Source organism: Martes martes (assembly GCF_963455335.1).
Source record: "Martes martes genome assembly, chromosome: 11".
Taxonomy (NCBI): Eukaryota; Metazoa; Chordata; class Mammalia; order Carnivora; family Mustelidae; genus Martes; species Martes martes.
In genome coordinates, this window is record NC_137899.1 from 83,508,358 (window position 1) to 83,530,501 (window position 22,144).

At 38.1% G+C, this 22,144-nt stretch overlaps 1 protein-coding gene across 1 annotated transcript in view; it reads right to left on the reverse strand.

Moving 5' to 3' along the window:
• The window catches only part of GRM8 (glutamate metabotropic receptor 8), a gene marked incomplete at both ends in the record, with an annotated part of 740,123 nt that overhangs the window by 119,468 nt on the left and 598,511 nt on the right, over nucleotides 1-22,144 (reverse strand). Inside the window, one exon of the mRNA XM_080818039.1 lies at nucleotides 15,229-15,365. Coding sequence (XP_080674165.1) covers nucleotides 15,229-15,365 — 137 coding nt within the window. The remainder of the gene's footprint in view (nucleotides 1-15,228; nucleotides 15,366-22,144) is intronic.

A 22,144-nucleotide genomic window follows, 5' to 3' on the forward strand; every position in this document is an offset into this window, starting at 1 on the left:
CCATGAGTTGCGCTGAGTATTTGCTAGGTGATGAGGAGGGCAGAGGCAGCCACAGAGCTCCAGAACAGCTGCTCCTTTCTCTTCTTCCACTCAACATTTAGACAATCTGGGCAGTTTGGGGGCAGCCACTAGGGAGCAGCAGCAGATGGCTGCCAGGCTCCAGAGGCGTTCTCCTGAACGGTGAGTGCTCCTGTTATGAAAAGCAGCTATCTTTTTTATGCCAATAAATATGATCTCCTGAAAGGCTGCAAAAGGGCACATTCATGAAACATTACCATTTTTTTCATTTTAGTCTTTAGTTCTCTAATTTTACAAGTACTTTATTTTCTATATAAGCTAAAGAATGATCAGGAATTAAAAGGAAAAGAAAATTAAAAGAAATAAACAAACAAACAGATTTTCTTTTCCCAGCTGGACCTCCCCATATGAACTAAGGGAGAAAAGGTCAAGTGACAAACCTACAATGAAATTTTTCAGATTCAACCCACATTTACTGAGAACCTACTCTGTGTGTCAATTACAGTACCAGAATTTTCCATGGGCATTATCTTATATGAAGTAGGGATGAAAAGTTCTTTTTCTAAGTAGGGGTAAAAGACAGAACTTCACACACACACACACACCCCACACCAAAAAAGGACACAAAAATCGAAAGAAACTAAATATTAGAAGTTCAGTTTTGTCGGAATATATGCAAACCCAATTCTGACTAAATTCATGCGTACCTCAACATATATCAAAAATCCTCCGAAAGGAGAAAACGAAAAAGTTGATTTTTTTTTTAATGTAACTTTGTGTGACTATTATCCTCTATACAAAATGACAGTGGCCTTCACACGTAAGAAGCAACAATTCTACAGGATTTTGAGGTTTACAGAGTATTTTCACAAAAGAAACCTTTTTGACCTTTAAAGAGATTCAATCAAAGAGGAACTAGTTAGTGTATAATAGGAACCTCCACTTCCTAGATGAGGAAAGATGTCAGAGCCCTAGTGTGGTGACCAGGTCGACCTCTATTCTGGAGCAGGGACCGTTCAATAAGCTTATGGTGGGCAATGCACATCCCAACAAAGCTTTGCTCTTATGCTGATAGAATGTATCATCATTGGCCAACCAGTTTTCTGGAGATTTTATGGAAAGGCCGAAAGCAGTTGGTATTCTAGCAAAAGAAGTTTTACTTTGGTCTGTCTTCTGGGGTACACCAAGAGGGTCTATAATTTGTCAGCTGAACTAAAAACTCCACTGCAATGTTTCTTGAGTTTGTTCACTCAATTGTTCACTTACATATGCAAAAATAAGGGGGAATTAGTAAAAATGAATTTGAACCACAAGGCATCTGCTTAGTACCCTGTTACTAACCAATTATAGAAATAATTGTTAAATAAATTTTAAATTGTTATCTCTACCTTAAAATTCCCTAAATTCCTTAAAACGAGATCAAGTCAATACAAAGTTCGAGAAAATACTAGAGAAGAGAACTGAGGTGTTTTGTAAAAAGAGAACCTGCTTGTTCCACTTGAAAAACTAAGAAAAAAAAGTTGCAGTTAGAATAAAGGATAATTTTCTTTTTGTAGCAAATAAGCTCTAAGTCAAAAGCAGACCTATTTTCGAATAATGTAAATGGTCAGGTGGCACTGGTAAATTTTAGCTGTCTCTGAAAGCCACCTTTTTGTAGGCGGATGGCATTTACTTCTCCTAACACCCAGTGGTGATCCGGTCATTTCTTTATAATGACTGATGCCAGTTACAGGGTGATATCCACACGCAAAGCTCAGATCCAAATTGAAAATTCACTTTTTAGATAGATCTTTACGACTCCCCTTCCCATTCCCTCTGGTCTTCATGAAAATTCCTAGTCTGCCCCCCTCTGCCCCAGTGCAGTTTGCTCCCTACTAGCCTTGGCAGGCCTTCCCCTCATGTCCCTTGTCCAAAACACTCAAGCTCCCTCTGGCTTCAGTGTGACTTCCTCCTTAGAGCTCTGTCCTATGGCACCCTTTTCCCTGAAATCTTTCTCCTGCATTCTCATCTACCTCAGGGTCATCACAAGCTCCTCCTTTTCCTGTTTCCCGTATCTGATCATTTCACCACTTCTTCCTGATTCTACTTCAGAATACCTAGAAGCCTGTACACCGGAGTGGGCCGTGTGCACCCGTGCATTTCACTTATGTTTCCTCTAGCTGAGTGAATTTGAATAAAGCAACTTATTGTTAACCTTACTTTCCTCGTCTAATAAGGGTCATTCTACCAGTATCTAAGTCACAGGGTTATGATAAAGATTAAATGAGTTAATAAATGTAAAATTCAGCTTAGGTGGAAAATTCATCCTAAGCCAACATTTCTCAAAATGAGCTTCAAGGAATATTAGTTCCACAAAATGTTCTTCAAATAAAAAAGGGATTCATGGTTCAATCAATTTCTTAAACAGGACATCCGATGCCTACTTCTCAGTCAGTCACAATGTGCATTAGCATGTTAAAGGCTTCACAAGTATTGCAGAAAAACAAAACAAAACAAAAACAGTTGTTCTGACACCCCCTAAACTTGACCAGGGAGCCTTTGTGTGCCCAAACTGCAGTTATTTAAAATCCTGCAGACCTGGTGTTCTGAGGAAGGCATTGGAGAAAATGCTGACTTGGACAAGACCCACAGTCATCATTCTGCAAGGTGCTTCAGCCTCAAGTTTCCATACAGTTTTAAAAACATATATTTTTTTCTTTTCTTTCTTTCTTTCTTTTTTCTTTTTCTTTTCTTTTCTTTTTTTTTTTTGTAAGAGAGGAAATCTCCTAATTTTCAGAGCCACCACAAACTCTGGGGAAAAAAAAAAAAAAAAAGAGCCAATTGCCCTGTGGGAGGCTGTGTCATAAGGGTATGGTATTAACTTTCTCAGGCAATTATTTCTTCAGACTCTCTTAAAGGATATGAAAAAATTCTGTTTTTCATGCAATGCCCAGTAATTGCTTACCCGGCTTGTAACAGATGCGAAACTTCATCTCAGGAGAGAAGTTTAACACACAAATATGTGAAAAGCTGAGAAAGAGTGGGAAGAACTCTGGAGAGATTCAGGAACCAGATAAGCGGGCATGAAGGCAGAATCAAGACGTGACCGCTGTGCCTGAGCCCCCATTCGTCTACCTCTAAACGTAAAGCTACTTACTGTGAGGGAGGTGAAAGGGCAAAAATAAATGCTTGTGCACTGATAGGCTCAATGTCACAAGCTGAATGCAACCAAATCTGAGAAGGCACAGTGGGAATTCTGAAATCATTTTATTTTTCCTTTTTTATGTGAGCAAAAATAAGCCTAGCTCCCATTTATTGCTCAGATGTGGGCTGTTCTTCTCCACCATGACATACCCTAATTCTTCACACGGAACTTAGCTCTCTTTTATCTTTTCTGCAAAAGTGCTTTCCAAATAAACTAGCATTTCTCAAATCACATTAGTTATTTCTACTTAGCCCTGCTTGATTTCAGTCCATCTAACAGAATAAACTGAGCTTCCCTATAGCATAGTCCTATTTTTAAAGCAGATTATAAAAATGCCTGTCTGCAAAATCAAAAGAGAACTAATAGCATAGCCGTTGTTAATAATTTATACATCCTTATTAAAACAAAAGTGGGGCATCTGGGTGGCTCAGTGGGTTAGAGCCTCTGCCTCCGGCTGAGGTCATGATCCCAGGGTCCTGGGATCGAGCCCCACATTGGGCTCTCTGCTCAGCAGGGAGTCTGCTTCCCTTCCTCTCTCTCAGCCTGCTTCTCTGCCTACTTGTGATCACTCTCTCTGTCAAATAAATAAATAAAATCTTTAAAAATAAATAAATAAAATAAAACAAAAGTAACTTCTCTAATTTTCCGTTTTAATTTTCATTGGCTGTACGCAGCCATGCTCCTTTAAATAAGTACCCTGAATTGAAAATAATCACATAAGACCTCTAACCAATGAGGTTTACACTGGAGCATTACTTCTATATAGATGAATGAATGAAGTCTTACACTTTTTAGGGTACATTTTTCAGCTAAAAAACAGTATGTAAATAAATAAGAAAACACTCATTACATTACTCTGCTATCTAAGTATCAAATTAGAAAATAATAGATCTGGAAGAAATTTTAGTGAAAAGCTATGTTTGGTTCCTAATTTTATAAACATGGAAACTGAGGCCCCACATATTAAGTTGTAAAGCACAGCTCTATCTCAAGATTCGTGAGAGTTCAGGCAGAGAACCCGTCTCCTGATTTCCAGCGACATGTTCTGCATCATCACAGAGCTTCCTAGGGTCTGTCTTTTAAGTCCATTTGTGCCTTGAACGACATGAAATCACGTCTCTATCACACATTTTATGGATATCATGTATAAAAATTGACTGGTTCTTGGATAAGCTAACTTTAGGGATAGAGTTATGAGTTGTACAAGTTTAAAAAATTTAATTCACAGATCCCAAGCTCAAAGTATGTTCTTACTAGGAGAGTTCCATGGTCATCTGTCCCTTTGGGTTCCCTTTAAACATTTTTACAAAGAGTTTCAATCAGTAGTCTCAAAGATCATACAGCGGCTTAATCTAAAAGTCATGTCTGATTTTTGGAATCTAAAATCATGGCCTGAATGCAGAAAAAAAAAAAAAAAAAACGCATGTACCGATGGATCTGACAGCTACAAAGCAGTCAAATGAGAACGAATACAGCAAAGCCTACCAGTGTGTTAGAAAAAGTTAAGAAACAGTGCAGGGGCAACTTTGAGGAAGGCTTGGAAACTCAGTCACAGTTTCTTTTTGGTGCCATAGACAGCAACTTCAGTGCAGTATTGATAGAAGGGATGGAAAGGGAAAGCACAAGAGGCAAGAATGCAAGTCTGTTTTCACAGACTATGATGTTCAAAGGAGCTAGACCTAGGTGGTGTTACTTTTAAGTGAGAACATTTTCTCCTTAGGTACATTTGCTGCAATTGTAGTAGGTATCATTCAAGGTGGGGCTATGCCAGCTATAAGTTTAGGGCACATGCTGCAGCAATAATGTTCCCTTTCTTATTTTCTAAAGACATTCCATATTAAAGGGTTAACTATTACTCTAACACTGTCATATAAAAATGAATTAGTTCAGTTCTGAGATAAGACATCAGTCTTCCCAGTTTCTCTCTACATGAAACTCAACAAATATTCATAGCGACTTTATTCATAATTACTTTGCTGGTGTCCTTCAAAGGGTGAATGCTTAAACAAACTTGATACATCCATACCATGGAATAATACTGAGCAAATAAAAGGGACACACTACTTCGATAAATTTTGAGAGAATTACACTGAGTGAAAAAAGCTAAACTCAAAGGATTATACACAGTATAATTCCATTTACACAGCTCTTGAAATGACACATTTGTAGAAATACAGAACACATCAGCTATTGCCGGGTACTGGGGGAGGCCAAAGGGAGGGATGTGGATCTGGCAATAAAAGGGCAACACGGGGATTCTTTTGGTGATGAAAATGTTCTGTATTCTGACTAGTATGCTTCTGGTAGAAGAATGGACCAATGCAGGTAATAAAATTGCACAGAACTAACCCCCCCCCCACACACACACACTAGTATAAGTAAAACTGGGGAGATTTAACCAAAATTGGTGAATGGTATAAATGTTAACTTCCTGGTTGTGGTATCATACTATAGTTTTCAAGATAATGGGCAAATAGGACATGAGATCTTTATTATTTGTTACAGCTGCATGTGAATCTGTAATTATCTCAAAGTAAGTTTAATTAAAAATGACTTCAGAACAAAAAAAGCAAATAAGCAATAATAAAATTTAGTACTTTTATGTGTCCTTGTTATATCCCTCTATGTATTTGTGGATTTATGTCTCAATCCCCCCCAAGATATACACAACTGCAGATTTCTAGAACTTCATTTGGAGATAAGGATCCATAACCTCAGTAAAATGGCATAGGGGCTTGGGCAAGGATCCAGCTTCTGGCTCTATTTTCTTTCCTTAAATAGTGAAATTTTGAGGAGAGATGTCATGTTAAACTTTTGATTCAGTCAACAGACACGGTAACTTTATTCTTTTTAGTTTCATGCCCTTACCAACAACTGACCTCTATCTATAGCTGGGGGGCGATATATTTTATTCATATATAATACTTTGCAGTTCTTACTTGTAATTCTCTAGTATGTTGTAGATTTTAAATAACATTGATGTGTCCATTGAGCTTTTTAAAAGTACCCTGGCATACAGGGTTCACATATATTTTAGTAAATCTACCATAAGAAAATGACTTTTTTTTTTTACCAGTTATTCCTCTATTCTACATTATCATTTTATGTTTATAACCTTATTTTAACCTTTCCTATTCTACTCATCACATTAAAATTGTTCTTACTTTACTCCTCCCAAGGTTAGAATAAGGATTAAAATACCACATATAATAATTTTTATTACTTTATTATTCCCATAAAAGTCTAGAATCACCATATTCCTTTGCCCTTCTTTGGTATTGGTATAAAGAGGCATTTTGTATTTTATGCTACGTCCTTCTTTGAGCTGCAATATATTCTTTGATTTGCTTTTTCTAATTTGACCTCTAGGGGCGCCTGGGTGGCTCAGTTGGTTGAGCAAATGCCTTCAGCTCAGGGCATGATCCTGGAGTGCTGGGACTGAGTCCCGAATCAGGCTCCCTGCTCAGCAGGGGGGTCTGCTTCTCAGTCTGTCCTTTCCCCTCTCATGCTCTCTCACTGTCTCTCCAAAAAAAAAAAAAAAAAACCTAATTTGATCTCTATCATATTTTCAGCTTTCATTTCCCTTTCTTTGTCACTGTCACAATTACTTATTAAAATAACTAAGCACCTGTGTCTTCACCTATTTTTCAGCAGTAATAATAGACTTTTTAATGCTCTACTTACATTTTCCCTGACTACCTACTAGATTCCCTGGATACTATTAGATTACTCTAGGAATCTGCCTTCAACGAGATGGAGGTAACCGAATCCAGCATCTCAATTCTTAATCATATTAAAGCATACTTCCTATGGCATGAATCTATATTTCTTAAAATATCACAGCAATAGCACATTGGAGGCAATTTATTCTGGAAACAATATTTTTATATGGCATGATTTTGTATGTTCTTAAAATATCAGCATGATTCTTACTCAACTGAATAGCCTAGATGAATCTATTGGTTATAATTGCTGACGAAGAAACCAAACTTGACTACTAACTAAAATTTATTAACTCTCTCTATTCTGTCTTTCTAATTCACTGGTTTGCTTGTTTATCCTGCTATGAAAAATGGATCTTATTAAATCCTTTTAAATGTCTTAGGGAACAAGGCTCAAACCAAGTAGTTGGACAGACAAGGCAGAGAGAATCTATCAGACAGGAAGCAATGAATATTGCTCCTTGAAGGTTTGCATCAAAAGCCACTAAGCAACTCTGAGGTCCCACAGGGTCTAGGAAGCTCTGCAAATGGCATGACAGGAATAAAAGCCAGTGGTAATAGTAAAAGTTAAGTCCTGAAGAATCTTATGTGGGTCTCCTACATGTACTCTCCTGTATGTGACTTTGGATTTTCCCTTGGCTTTTATAGGGCTTGATTAGATGGATCCTAAACTAGATTCTCTATTCTGGCTTTTATATCTGAGTTCATCCTTGATTACTGTTATGACTCTGAGCTCTGCCCTTACCCCATATACTCCTGGGTTATACTTTATCTCCAGGTTAGTATTTTAGTGTCAGCTCACCTTTATGGCCTTGTAAAGATAACATTACTTTCATTTTTTAGTCCATTAATTTATTCAATGAATATTTAGTGAGACCCACATTATGCTGTTAAAGATTTAAAGACAAGTAGAATAGGTTCTTTGCCCCAAATTATCAGTGCTGAGAACAAATGGTAGGGGTCTTCTAGATGTTAGGGTTCTCCTATCAAGCCATCCAATATTAGAGTCTTCCCAACTTATTTCCATGGGGATATCACAAACTAGTTGCATCAAGACAGTTCCCAATTCCGTCTGCAGACCAAGATAGAATATGCTTCTTTGTGAACACTAGTCCTACTTTTCTAATAAGAATGTGTGTTAAAAGAGACAAGAATAAAGGAAAATGGATGGATGCACTGTGAACTCATGAAAGAGACATATCCTTGGATTCTGTTCCTGCTTAGTGTTACTAGTTTAGGTGTGACCCTAGGGACTGAATCTGAAATACTTCTATATCATTACAGCACCCAACATGGCAGTGGCACATTGGAGGCACTTTATTCTGGCATGGATGGATGGGTGGATGCTTTTTCCATAGCCTGTATACTCTTGCAAACATTTCTGGCCACTAAAGTAACTGAAGAGTCAATCTGAATCTCATTAATCAAGAAACTTTATCCAGTCCCCCTAGCTGGAGGTAATCATTACACCTTCTGAATTCATAGTTTGTTCTTTAATCTGTACCTAATTATGCTTTTATTGTAGTTATTCAAGTATATAGTTTCCTTTAATGAATTGCAAATCTTTTTTTTTAAGGTTTTATTTATTTATTTGAGAGAGAGAGCAAACAATGCGGGGGAGGAGCAGGGAGCAGGATAGAGGGCTTGAACCCAGGACCCCAGGATCATGATCTGAACCAAAGGTAGACGCTTAACCGACTGAGCCACCCAGACGCCCCAAATTGCAAATCTTTCAGTATTTGGAAGTTTATCTTATTGAACCTTGCACTCTCCAACAGCTTAGCATTCTGCTTGGCAGCGAGAGGTCATTGAATAAATAACCTGTGCACAAGTCCACTTCTCAATCAATAACCTTGGATCATTGTTCTACATTTAATTAGTATTTAGAAAATATCAGCATATTATTCATGACATTCAACAAATACTTACTGAGTACCTACTCTGGGCTAGCAAGAACATAGTTAAAATTTAATCACCTTGATATTTGCTCAACATGTCAAAAACATGAATTTACCAAATGCTTATTTTCTCATAAACAGAGATACAACTACTGACCCCAAAATGGCTTTTTAAAAAGGAATAAATTTACACCTAATAAACCAAAATATAGTTCTGACAATTAGTCATCTTGTTATAAGAAAAGGAAGCAGAAGAGTCTTTTCAGAATGGTGTAGAAGGGCAGGAACTACAGTGACATTTAAAGTTCTGTCAGACTGTGAAAGTTTTCAGAGAACCGACTTCACATTCATGGTTAGTGGGAAAGGGAGAGCTTATATATGCTGGCCTCGTAGGGTGAACTCTCTTTCATAAGAACTGACCATGATATGAAAGAGTGTTTCCAAACACAGGCAACTTCACAAATGAGGAAATCGAGGCAGAGGGAAAAGGTCAAGTCTCCCCGCAAACACTGTTCCAACTCCATTCAACCATCCTTACTTCAAGACTATTTCAACATCCTTCATTATGGAAACGCTGCTACACGTAGAAAGAACAGCAAACCCACGAGGTAAATGCGGGCACTGAGGAATTCTCCCTTTCTGTATTCCAAGCAAACTGAGGAACCCCTAGTACAGCATATACCTGGCTGACCATCTACAGTTAAATACATACAGTTTTTAACATTAAATTATACATAAAATATTAAATTATATATAAATAAAATTTACATATATATTTAATTAAAATATCATATCATAAGTACTATACCACATGGACATAGGAAAGATAGATTCAATTAAAAAATTTTTTGCTCAAATTTCTGGTGCTCCCCAAAGCCTGTAGCCCTTTTTAAATATCAAAATAAACATTTTGGGTGTACTGCATAGGCACAGATAAATTATTATAGCACATGTACCTCTTTTTAAGGTTAATTCCTACCCAAAATATCAAATAAAGGCAGAAAAGACTTTGCATATATGGAATTTACATTGAAATTATAGGTCCTCAGTAATAGGTTGGTTACAGTGGCAAGATAAAGTGAAACAAATTATTATTATCATATCCATTTAACCCTGCATATGTGGCAAGCAATGTTCTAGGATCTTTGTGTATGTGATTTCCTTTAATTATCTCATGAATTCTGTGAAGTAGTCTTAACTGTTTCCACGCAGATGAAGGATCTGAGACTAAAAGAGGTAAAATGGCATGCCCATGGCCATAAGACTCACAAATGGAAGGATAGAATTTAAACATCTTTCTTTCTGACTTTGAGGTCATATATATTGTTTTAAAGATTTTATTTATTTATTTTGACAGAGAGAGAGAGCACAAGTAGGCAGAGCAGCTGGCAAGGGAGAAGGGAGAAGCAGGCTCTCTGCTGAGCTGGGAGCCCGACATGGGGCTCGATCCCAGGACCCTCGGATCATGACCTGAGCTGAAGGCAGTTGCTTAACCAACTGAGCCACCCAGGTGCCCCAAGGTCATATATTTTTTAAAGATTTTATTTATTTATTTGAGAGAGAGAACACAGAGGGAGAGTAAGAGAGAGAAGCAGACTCCCCACTGAGCAGGGAGCCTGACACGGGATTCTATCCCAGGACACTGGAATCATGACCTGAGCTGAAGGAAGGCAGACACCCAACCGACTAAGCCACCCAGGCACCTCTGAGGTCTCATGCTTGACCACTATATCCTAATGTGTTCAGTCTTTGTAATGAGCCTATTTATTATCCCCACTTAACAGATGAGAAAACTGAGGCTCTGGATTTAGTACCTGGTCAAGAGTAACTCTCTTTTATGGAGTAACCCACACAAAATTAAATCAGGGTCAGTGAAGCCCTTTTCCTTCAAATCACCCTTCCCAACTGATACTGTGACACTAATAACTATGGTTGAGACACTCTAATGAAACCACTGCCTTTACTACATTTATTTATCTCCAAATTATTAACTTGAATAAAAAGAGAAGAAAACAAAACAATAAGACAAGCAAAACCATATGCCTCATTCCTACCATAAAACAAAACAAAACAACCACCACCACCACCCCCGTAGCTCTGGTTGGAAGTATAAAAAAGTGAACCCTGCATTATTTTAGGCACATCCAGTAACCTCCATATACCTTCTCCCTGTGGACTTCAAGCAGCATATGGCTGTTCTTCTCACAATTCGGGCTCGGCTGTTTACTCTGAACCTCTAGGTTACAAAATGTTTTATAATCACCAATCAGGACCACCTGCCTCTTGAGAGATTCAGCCTAACAAAATGGAGAGACCTAATTGTTCAAATTCACTCTCAAGTAGATAACATGCCCTTCATGCATGGACTGAGATGACTGAATAGAAAACCTAAATCAAACTAAACAATTTACACTAATGGATTCTAATTGCTGAATTAAGAACATATGTTAGTCCCATATTAAAGAAAAAGAAACAATAATATTTGAAAGAATAAAGACAATGCTTTCGAGGAAATAAAACACCTCATAATTTTCCAGGAAAAAAGAAAAAAAAAACTACTCACTTTAAAAATTCTTTCACTACAAAAAAAAAAAAAATTCTTTCACTACAGTAAAGGTACATTCAGGGCAAATTCGTCACACTCATATATGCTTAACTGTATACTCTCTGTGTACAGAATAGTCCTATGGTTGAGTTCGGCCAGAAAAACTGGCTTTTTGAAAGTACACAGAATTCAGTCTGAAGACTGGCTGTTAAATGCTTACCCCTCAGAGTGTAAAATCTATTGTAAATGGTTTAATAGATTAAGGAGAGATGGAGCTCATGGGGGAGGTTATCGTCCCCTGTCAACACTGCTCTCCTCAGCAGTCAGGCCAGATCCTGACCTCTCTCTGGGCTGCCGCTGCGAAACCGCACACACCCCTTTCTCAGTGCACCTGCCTCACTGCACTAGTGTGTATGATCTGAGTGCCATTCTATCCTTCCATTCTGTGAGCGTCCTGAGAACCACTGACTCAGCCTTATCTCAAACCTTAGCACCAAGTATGTGCACAGAATGAATTTATCCAATCCATTCAAAAAATAGCTGCCTTGCTGACAATACCTAGCCATATGCTACCATACAAAAAGAAAGTTTGTATTTGTCTTAAAGAAAGGTTACTTTTTAAACATAGATAGATTTTCTAGAGTATTAAAGCCAATATTAAAAATAGGCAGAAAGAGTGGACGATGGAGACAAATGGTCAGCATTTTTTTTTAAATTTTATTTATTTATTTATTTATTTATTTGAAGAGAGAGAGACAGAGAGCACAAGCAGGCAGAGAGGCAGGCAGAGAGAGAGGAGGAAGCAGGATCCCCGCTGAGCAAGGAGCCCGATGCGGGGCTCGATCCCAGGACCCCGAGACCATGACCTGAGCCGAAGGCAGCGGCTCAACCCACTGAGCCATACAGGCGCCCCAATGGTCAGCATTTTAATGAAGAGATACTCTCAGAAGTTTCTAAAGCAAATCCAAGTGCCTCCCTAATAAGTAGTCCTCTGCTCACCATATTGATTATGGGCTCTCCCACTGGCCATATAGAATCATGAGATACTGGATGAATAATAGGTTATTTCTATCCATTTCATATGTGCCAAGTCCTGGACTAAATGCTTTATTGTATTGTTTCATTTCATTCATATTACAACCATATAAGATAAGTGTTACTAATATAAGTATTAGTAACACCTACCTTATTATTATATTATCTAATATAATATAATATTAAGATAGGTGTTACTAATGTTCCATTTTACAGATGATAAAACTGAAGCAAACCATTTGTTCCATGCCTTGACTACTATCTAAGCAGAACTTTAATAAATTGGTCACGTTCCAAACACCTTGTACGCCTTCAAACAGGTGACCTTCAAACAGGTCACTGATCCAAGGAGAAACAATTTGTCCTGCTGGGCTCCAGAAGTCAACTCTTGATGTATAATCTCTGTGCCCAGTCTAATTCACTTACTTTTCTCCTGAGAGATACATTCTCTCTGTTTCAGTAAAAACGGCACTGTTATCTAGTTATAAATGATCATAATCATGCATGAGAAATAATTCTTACAAACTGTTTGGATGTATTTGATGAACAGTAACACAATAATAAACACAAAAACTAATAAAAACATAAAAACTAACAATAATAAACATAAAACTTTCATGCACCGTTAAATGTACATAAAAGAGAAGCTTGAGATTCAATACGAAGTTTTATAATAAATATGTCATACATATAGAGAGACGTGTCTGTGTATACGTACTTGTATGTATAAATATTTTAGGTATCTTAGTGTTATATACTAGTGCCCATGTTTTTCAACCACTGAACTTTGTTAAGTACATCCTTAATCACAAGAATATAATAGGCAGTTTGGCATTAATAAACATCAGATAAAAAGTAGCTTCCCTATTTTAACCCTTACAAATTGTCTTTGTCATGTGTAATTATTTTATTCCACATAGGTCCACTTTCAAAAGGGCTTTTGCCACAAAGCGATTGATTTTCAGATTGGCACTAATAACCTGTAGAGCTATCAAAACAATGCTTTGATAAATGTCAGTTTGGGTTGCAGAACAATAGATAAGATTTCCTCAGGCTGCTACATATAGTAAACTGTAGATTTGTGGTCTTACAAAGCACAACAATAGTTGGAAATATTAGCTGTCTTTGTGCATTATTGAAGGCAGAAGTGTGATAATTATCAGGAAGTCATTTCAAAGACAGTAGATCATAAATATCCCAGTTTCATTATTTTTCCTCATCTGCTTCCTTGTTGAAACCTTTGGTGGTTGATGCTACATAAGCATACCACTATATTTGGAGACACAGAAAGTGGGAAATGTATTCAAAAATACCAAACTGATGTCTTTTGAGTGGGTTCAAACACAAGGAAGCACACGTACAAGTGTTACACACACAGAAATAAAAATGATCTCCACCCTCCTGTATGTCGTAAGCCTTTACCTTCTAGCTAGGATAAGGCACGGCGAGGAAATGAAGTTAACTATTCATTTAGGAAGTAAACTCAATTCTCACAGCATTGTGATGGCTTTGAGAATCAAGAAGAGGAGATGCTTTCATTATAGGAAAGAATGAGATGCACATTAGAACCATAGGACAGTAGACCGATATGTTTCTAGTTTCTTTGAAGCATTTAAAAGCACCTTTCTGCCTACAGAGGAAACAGGCTGTTGCGATGAGAATTCCTCAGCCCCTCAGTTCCTGTAAATAGTCCCATTTCATAATTGTCAAAGATGTGTGCCATGAAAAAACTCCAATCCTTAGCTGAGACTATAGGGCACACTCCTTACTTCTCTATACTGGAAGAAGCCAGTGTGCGCTGATGCCACACCATGGGCTGTTGAAAGGTGAAATCATTCCTTATCTAGTGATAAGCAGATGCTGCTTCAACCACCCCCACACCCTCCCAAATAGCCACTGACAGTCCTGGTCCCTTTCTGGGCATCCGTTGTCCCTCAGGTTCAGGATCAGCTTCCTAACTGGTGGGTGCCAGTACCACACAGCTCTCTCCAATGTCCCCACAGACCCTTTCCCTAGGGGAACCCCCCTGGAGGGCTGCCACCAGCCAGGCACGTCTGATGAGGTTCCTCTACCCCACACCTATGCTGCATGCTTCCCCACTGGGGCCCCAGCAGACCCAGTAGGAGGACACAGAGCCCTCTGTGTCCTTGGTGACACCAAGGCAGGAAATGCCCAGCCACCGTTGGCACCACCCCCAGGCCCTGGGACCCAACTCAGGCTAGGCTTTCCAAGTTCTCCTCACATGGCCACTTATTTCTAGGAACTGCAAGATCCGTGGGTCTTGGGCCTTGATGACACCCCAGGTAGAAAGGGACAGCAGTCAGCCCTAAAGGCTGTCAAATGATCTAAACATCACTTTTGGGTATACTAACTTTCTCTAATGTTGCGATTCAAAGAGGTAATGTAAACACAGATCATGATTCACTTCCATCAATCAGATGTAGGCGTAAGGTCTCAATTTATGAGATGGCAAAGGTGAAATACACTCCCACTGTCATTCCTCCCACACAACACACACACACACGTGTACAGTATACCAACACTTAAACAAGTGAGTCTTTCAGAAAAGGGCAAAATTTCCTTAAATACAATGAAGTCACTTAGAAGGAAATGAGGTCTTTCATTAAGTGCCTCCAGACACCAGATTTCTCTATAGAATTTTGAGATTTTCCATAACATTTTAAAGTTGAAGAAAGGATAAAAACATACATTTTTAAAAAACATAATTACAAGACAATTCTAACAAAACTTGTATTATGAACTTAAAAATGAAGCATTTCTCATCGAGAACTACATACATTACTGTAAATCTATATTGATACTTACTTTTAGGTGAAGCTGGTTGGTCCAGTGCCCAATGATTTTGTATTCTGCACTTTTGTTGGTTATTTGATACTGAAAGATATCATAACGTCCAGGGGCATCTCCGTTTTCATTAAAAGTGACAGGTGTCCCAGCACTACCTATAAATGTTTAGAAAACAATGATAATAAAGTTTTAGTGAGATAGCCTACTGAGCTTATTTTTCCCTACGAAAAAATGGTAGATAAAAATATATTGTATGTAGTAAGAGATATGAAGATAGCAATCCATACAAGGTCATTCTTGATAGCATAATATCTTCTACATGAAAAGAAGCCCAGACGTACATATAGGAAGAAGACATGCTTTATTATGCACATTAGAAAGTAAATGGTGAGTATCCAAGTTAGTCAATGTACATAACAGTTAAATAAATAGAAGTTGATAGGCTGAATATTCCATCCTGGCTACCCAGAGTGACAGTCAATAGAGACGAGCGTAAATGTCTTGAAGCACAGCACCTCCTGCAGAATGTGAACTACACACAGCAACGCAAAACCTGGCAGGAGAACGTCTGAGCCACATTCCCTTGGCTTGACTTTATTCAGACTTGAATTCCACTCGAAAGCAGTTCCCTATTCAATTTCTCTTCTCAGCCCCTGCTTTTGCTACCTCTGCCCATGAGTATATCAATGTAGGCCACTGCTGGGAGCCTCCCAATGGGCAAGACAGCGATCACTGGGAAGTCCTGACTCTGCTCAGATCATAAAGGTTCCCCCAGTTCACCGGGGCACAGCGGCAAGATGCATGAAATTGCAAGCAATGCAGTGTTTTCTAAACTCCCATTTCTCGCTGCATGTAGCCTCACTATCTGAAGAGAACTTCCTGTTTGCTATCATCTCTTAGCTTCTCCCTCCCCCCACTTCATCTTGCTGGACGACTCTGCTATCTTGACAAATTCACCTGACATCAATCCCTTTTCTTTGTATCTATCTTCTCTCTGCAGGCCCTCTCCCCTGAATTTCTTGTCACAGCATACTGGATTTAATTTCCATACCCTGCTAGAAAGTGTCTCCTCCTTGCTCTTTCTTTTCCTATTGTATTCTCCCAAAATGTACACTACAGACTGTTAAACATGTCCATTTTACAATTTTACCTTATAATGAGTTCTTTATTCTACTTGCAGAGTTTTTAACTAATACAAAATTCTAAAGCATTTAAGTTTATCAAACAAAATGGATGAATTAAGACAATAACTTGCAAGTAAATATGATCACAATCACACAGTAGCAATAAGGGTGCTTTCCAAGTATTTAATGCAGAGATGTCTAATTTCCTCTGTTCTCTGGAATCTTTTTAAAATTTGGACACAGTGTGAAGTCTCTGATGAGACCATAGATCCTTGGCATCTGCAAAGACTACTAAAGCCATAAGAAACTGCACAGCCTGAAGGAAAGAGCACTGGTCTGAGAGTCAAGACCCGCATGACCATGCTAACTCCACTTCCCATTTATTTCCATGACTTGTGTGTGTCTCTTTTTATTCACGTGTCATGTAGGGACTTGATGAATATGAACATGTTTTGAAGTCCTAGAAGAGTCATATGCATTTAAATCATTATTATTAAGCCATTTGGGAAGTGACTTTATACATAAATTAAGAAAGAAATGAGGAATTAGGGAATAAAATAAGAGGGCTCTAATCAACCAGTACTATGTTAGCTACTCCGTAGACACTCAAGTGGAAACCCATTTGCCATAGCTGACCAAAACCTAACTCCTAATGACCTTGAGCAGCTTAACCTTTAAATGCTAGTTTCCTCATCTGAAAAATGGAGATAATAATGACACTTTTCTCATAGGGTTGTTATAAGAATTAAATGAACAAATAGCTGTCTAGCACACTGAACAATGCATGGGATAATTAGATATTATTGTGATGATTATTATTTACTCCATAAGTATTTCCAGTACACACCAATGCAGAGTAATAGAGAGGATGCTGGAAATTCTTTAAGTGATATCTAGACAAGGGGTTATGGAAATTCAAATGGGAATGATTCCTGGATAGAAAAAAAAAATACGTATCTATTACGAATCTCATACTAACATCCTCAACAATTCCCGACATTTATATACCACTTGAAAACTTATAATGTCATCTTCTTCATGAATAAAGGAATATTTAATTTCTCTAACTAAAATCCCCAATGTTACATCACTTACTGAATGACCTCTTATCTCCTCTAATAGCAGTCTAAATCTTTTTTAACACCATAATACCCAAGACGGAAGAACACTACTCACGTAACACATTCTCGTGAATGTGCTCTGAGTTACATAGAATTCGTAGTATGCCGGGTATTTCTACATATCTTTTCTCCAACTTGAGAAAGTCTACTGGAAAGCAAGTGAAGGAAAGCTGTATTATTACAAAAATAATAATTCTTCAGTTGAAATACTTCAAAGATCATTATCAACAGCAATTTACACTGAACTTGACATTGTATTAAGAGGCAGTATATTCCAGTGGGTTAGGAACATGGGTTCTGGAGCCAGATCACTGAGTTCAATCCCCCACGCCATCACTTATTAGATGTATGATCTTGGGTCAGTGACTTAACTTCCCTATATTTCACGTGTCTCATTTTTTAAAATGGGCTAAGAGTAGTTCTCACCTAAGATGGATATGTGAAGATTAAATGAATTAAAATATGTAAAACATTTAGTACATAGTAAGCATTATCTAAGTATTAACTATTATTTCCTTTATTGTTTTATGGCAATGCTGCATTTGAAATCCAGTGTCTGCATGAAAATAGAACTTCTCTGTGAGCATCTATGGCTTTCCTCAAGTCACCCTCACTAATCTTCCTTCTCTTTCAATACAATGTCACCTATACCTAAAATCCAGTTCCCTAAATTTGTCATGCTCTTTCTTACCAACCTGTCTTTGCACCTGTTATTATCCATAAATTCCCTTCTACCTTCCTCCAAACCCTTCTTCTCTATGTAATTCCTTTTCTGATGTGACTCAAAGGTCAGACCTAAAGGAGCTTGATCTTCTAAACCTGGAGCAGGAGGCCAAGCACCTCTTTGCATCCTACCCTCCTCTATCACAGCACTCGCTACACTCCACACACTTTTACTCTTCATCCCCATATCTGGTCAAAACATTGATTCAACAGATATTTACCGAGAGTCTACTATGTGTTCACCACTGGGTGGACGCTTTGCCTTCCTCACAAAGGAGGTCTCCTCAGTAAAGGCAGAGTGTATCTCTAATTTTTGTAGGCACTGAACCAAAGACAGAGTTCCACACTGAGGGAATAAATTGCAGTAAAGCATAAATCAGGCGCTCACTAATGATCTCAAGTAAATCCATACTCACTCTCTTCATAACATTGTGAACTGCATTTATGTCACCTCTCATCTTTTTTATTCACAAATGAAGGGAACTTCAGACTCCCTTTCATGTTGTTATCAGTATGATGTTAGAAACCACTCCTGCAGCTTACTTTATTAATCTGATTTCTGCTCCTGGGCTAGGCTTGCAGTTGAATTACTTTAACCCTTTCACTGGGAGAACTGACTCCATTACATACTGGCTCATCTCAGATGATTGCCCTGGTTCTGTGGTCTATGTAACTAAGAACAGCCTTGAATGGCCAGAAGAGGCCATGCTTACTAATGTTTACTAATTTCTACAAGTAAGAAATTTAAATTTAAAATATCCTTTGTATGAATCTGGCCACCCCTGAAAAACGTAATTAAGTGGCATTTTGTCCAGAAAAAAATTTTAAATGACAAATGTCTCAATATGTCCATCACTTTATTATGATTCACTCACAACACAGGTAAGAAATAAATATACATAGCAATAAATAGATATAGATTTAGATATAGATATCTCCTAGACATTATCTCCTGGACTTAGTTATTTCAGAAATTTTGAAGCACATTAATTTCTTATTCTATTGTTTATTTATTTATTTATTTGACAGACAGAATCACAAGTAGGCAGAGAGGCAGGCAGAGAGAGAGAGGAGGAAGCAGACTCCCACAGAGCAGAAAGCCCCATGTGGGGTTCGATCCCAGGACCCTGGGATCATGACCTGAGCCGAAGGCAGAGGCTTTAACCTACTGAGCCACCCAGGCACCCTATTTTTAATTATTATGATTATTTTTAACTTATTTATGAAGTACGTTAAACAAATTTTTTAATTGATGTGCACTAGTGGAGAAATGGAAACAATGTGGGGCTATGACTTAACTTATACTTGTGGTACTGCTCTCAGAGTCTACATATCTTCCTGAATATTTTTTTTTAAGATTTTATTTATTTATTTGACAGACAGAGATCACAAGCAGGCAGAGAGGCAGGCAGAGAGAGAGGAGGAAGCAGGCTCCTTGCTGAGCAGAGAGTCTGATGCAGGGCTCCATCCCAGGACCTCAGGATCATGACCTGAGCCGAAGGCAGAGGCTTTAGCCCACTGAGCCACCCAAGTGCCCTGTCTTCCTGAATATTTTCTGTTCAATGAGAAATCCATTGGGAAAACTGTATTTTTATTCCTAAGCATATCAAGGACTTCAACACGTTTTTGTTGGAAAAAATGATTCAGCCCATGAAGATTTTATTCGCAAATGTTTGGCTCTGTTGAACATTGTTCTGGGGAAGAGTATGGGCTTGGGATTCCGGGACTGAGTTTGATTTCTGGCTCCACCAATTACCTGCACGATCTAGGCAACTCACCTTCACTAAATCTATTTTCTCAGCTATCAGGCGTGCATAAGAACCACAACTTCCCTGGGCTATTCCAAGGGTCACATGAAATGATGTATGTAAAGCACTTAATGCATGGCTGGAACACCATAGGGGTGCAATAAAAGGAAAGCCATCATCGTCATTATCCATTCCTTTGACTACACTTAATGCTCCTGTGATCTACATTACCTTATTTCCACAATGCAAAAAGCAATGCAAGAATAATTCATTTGCTTTTATGAGCAAATATTATAAATATATTTATAAGTGTAAGCCACTCAGTTTATCGTCATGTTTATTACTTTCCTTTTTTCCTCTTGATACAAAACTTTATCCATTTTCTTTCTCATAACGACCTGTACTACTGGGCAAGCGGGAAAAAAATGAGAAAGCTAAAAATGAAATCAGTTGGTATAGCAATCTCTGGCACCCTTAAAAGAATGACTATATCGGACTTCAGTCATTGGCCAAAATGCCACCGGAAATATCAATTTTCAACAGAATCTCAATTATTCATGCTCATCTTTTCCTTACCCAATTTATTTTATCAAGTATTTATTACAATCAATAAGCAGAACTATATCTTTGAATTAGAATTGTATTATAGTTTAATTATTTAGGAATCAGTCAGATGACTCTTAGACATATCAGTCAGCATTTGTTCATGGAAGACTTGAGCATCTGACTCTGTCTTCTTCTTCCTCCCCATTCCTCTATATTCTTCTTCATCCTTATGCTTGGTGGCTTCTTCAACCAACTGGATGATTCAACATCCTGGCCTCTACGTTGGCTGACCTTCTCACTTCCCCTTATCATCCCCCTCATGCAATTCACCACTCACTACCATGAACACACTCGAAAAGCAGTCCTTTCCAGGAACTATATTATCTCTCAAATTTTACACCACCTTCTACCTCCACTGCAAAAGTTCTATGATCCTCTAAATTTATTGATTCATTTGTCACCCCCAGCTGGTCATTATACTTCACCCGCATGATAGTTTCTCTTCCTTCCTGTTCTTGCTCGGGTTCTGCGATCTCTCTCCAACCAATTTTATTCCTCTGCTAAAACATAATCATGATGAACTCAGTTGTATATCTTCATGACCTCAGATATCAAGTGTGTGGTCAACATTGCTCTGGAATCCTTCCATACTTTCCCCGTGGGTCTACCTCCCACTCTGGATGACTGACTGTGTCAAGCCTCACATACCCAATACCTTCCTCCCCCAACACTTCAGCTTATCTCATTGTATCTCACTGAGAAAAAGCAGCAGGCAGACAAAAACTCCCTCATCACTCCACCATAAGCCCTACAAACTCCCTGCATGTACTCTCACATTAATCTCCTCCCTCCTGCAGAGACACACATGCACACATCCCATGTCACAGGCATACTCCTCTCCTGGTTCACGGACCCCACAGACTCACTCACTCTCCAATGCACCTTCAGGTTCACAGTTCTCTTTTCCTCCTTGGACATCAACAAATTTAGACTGTCCGTATTATTCCCTTCAGTTGACAAAAGAATTCTAATCTTATCTTTAAAAATTCTCATCTTAAAAAAAAAGACAAGCAAACAAATCCCATTACTGACCCTATTGTCTCATTTACCTACTTCCTTAAGAGTAAAAACAGAGCTTTTTAAGTGAGCTGTCCTCACTCTCTTATCTCCTGCTACCTCTTCATACCATTTTAATTTGAAATTTAACCTCATATCTCCACTGATGAGTCTCAAATTTTTACATCTAGCCCTGAGTGCAGACTTGTCCAACTACTTGTATCTCCATTTGGTTGTTTGATAATCATCCTAAACTTGATGCATCTAGACACAACATTTGAGGCTTCTTCATTTCCAAATATGTTCCTCGAAGTCTTTCCCCTCTTAGTAGTCAGCTATCAAGTGTCCATTCAATCAAGTCAAAACTCAGTTAAAACACCATATCTAACTGTAAAATGTAAAGAATGAATGTTAGCTACAGACTTAAATAACAATGTATCATTATTAGTTTATTAATTATAACAAATGTACTAAACTAATACAAAAAGTTATTAATTAGAGAAACTGTATATTTGAGGTGGGGGGGAAATAATATGAGAACAATCTGGACTATCTGCCCTGTTCCTGTTTCTGGAACTCTAAAGCTGTTCTTTAAAGTTTAAATATTTATTTATTT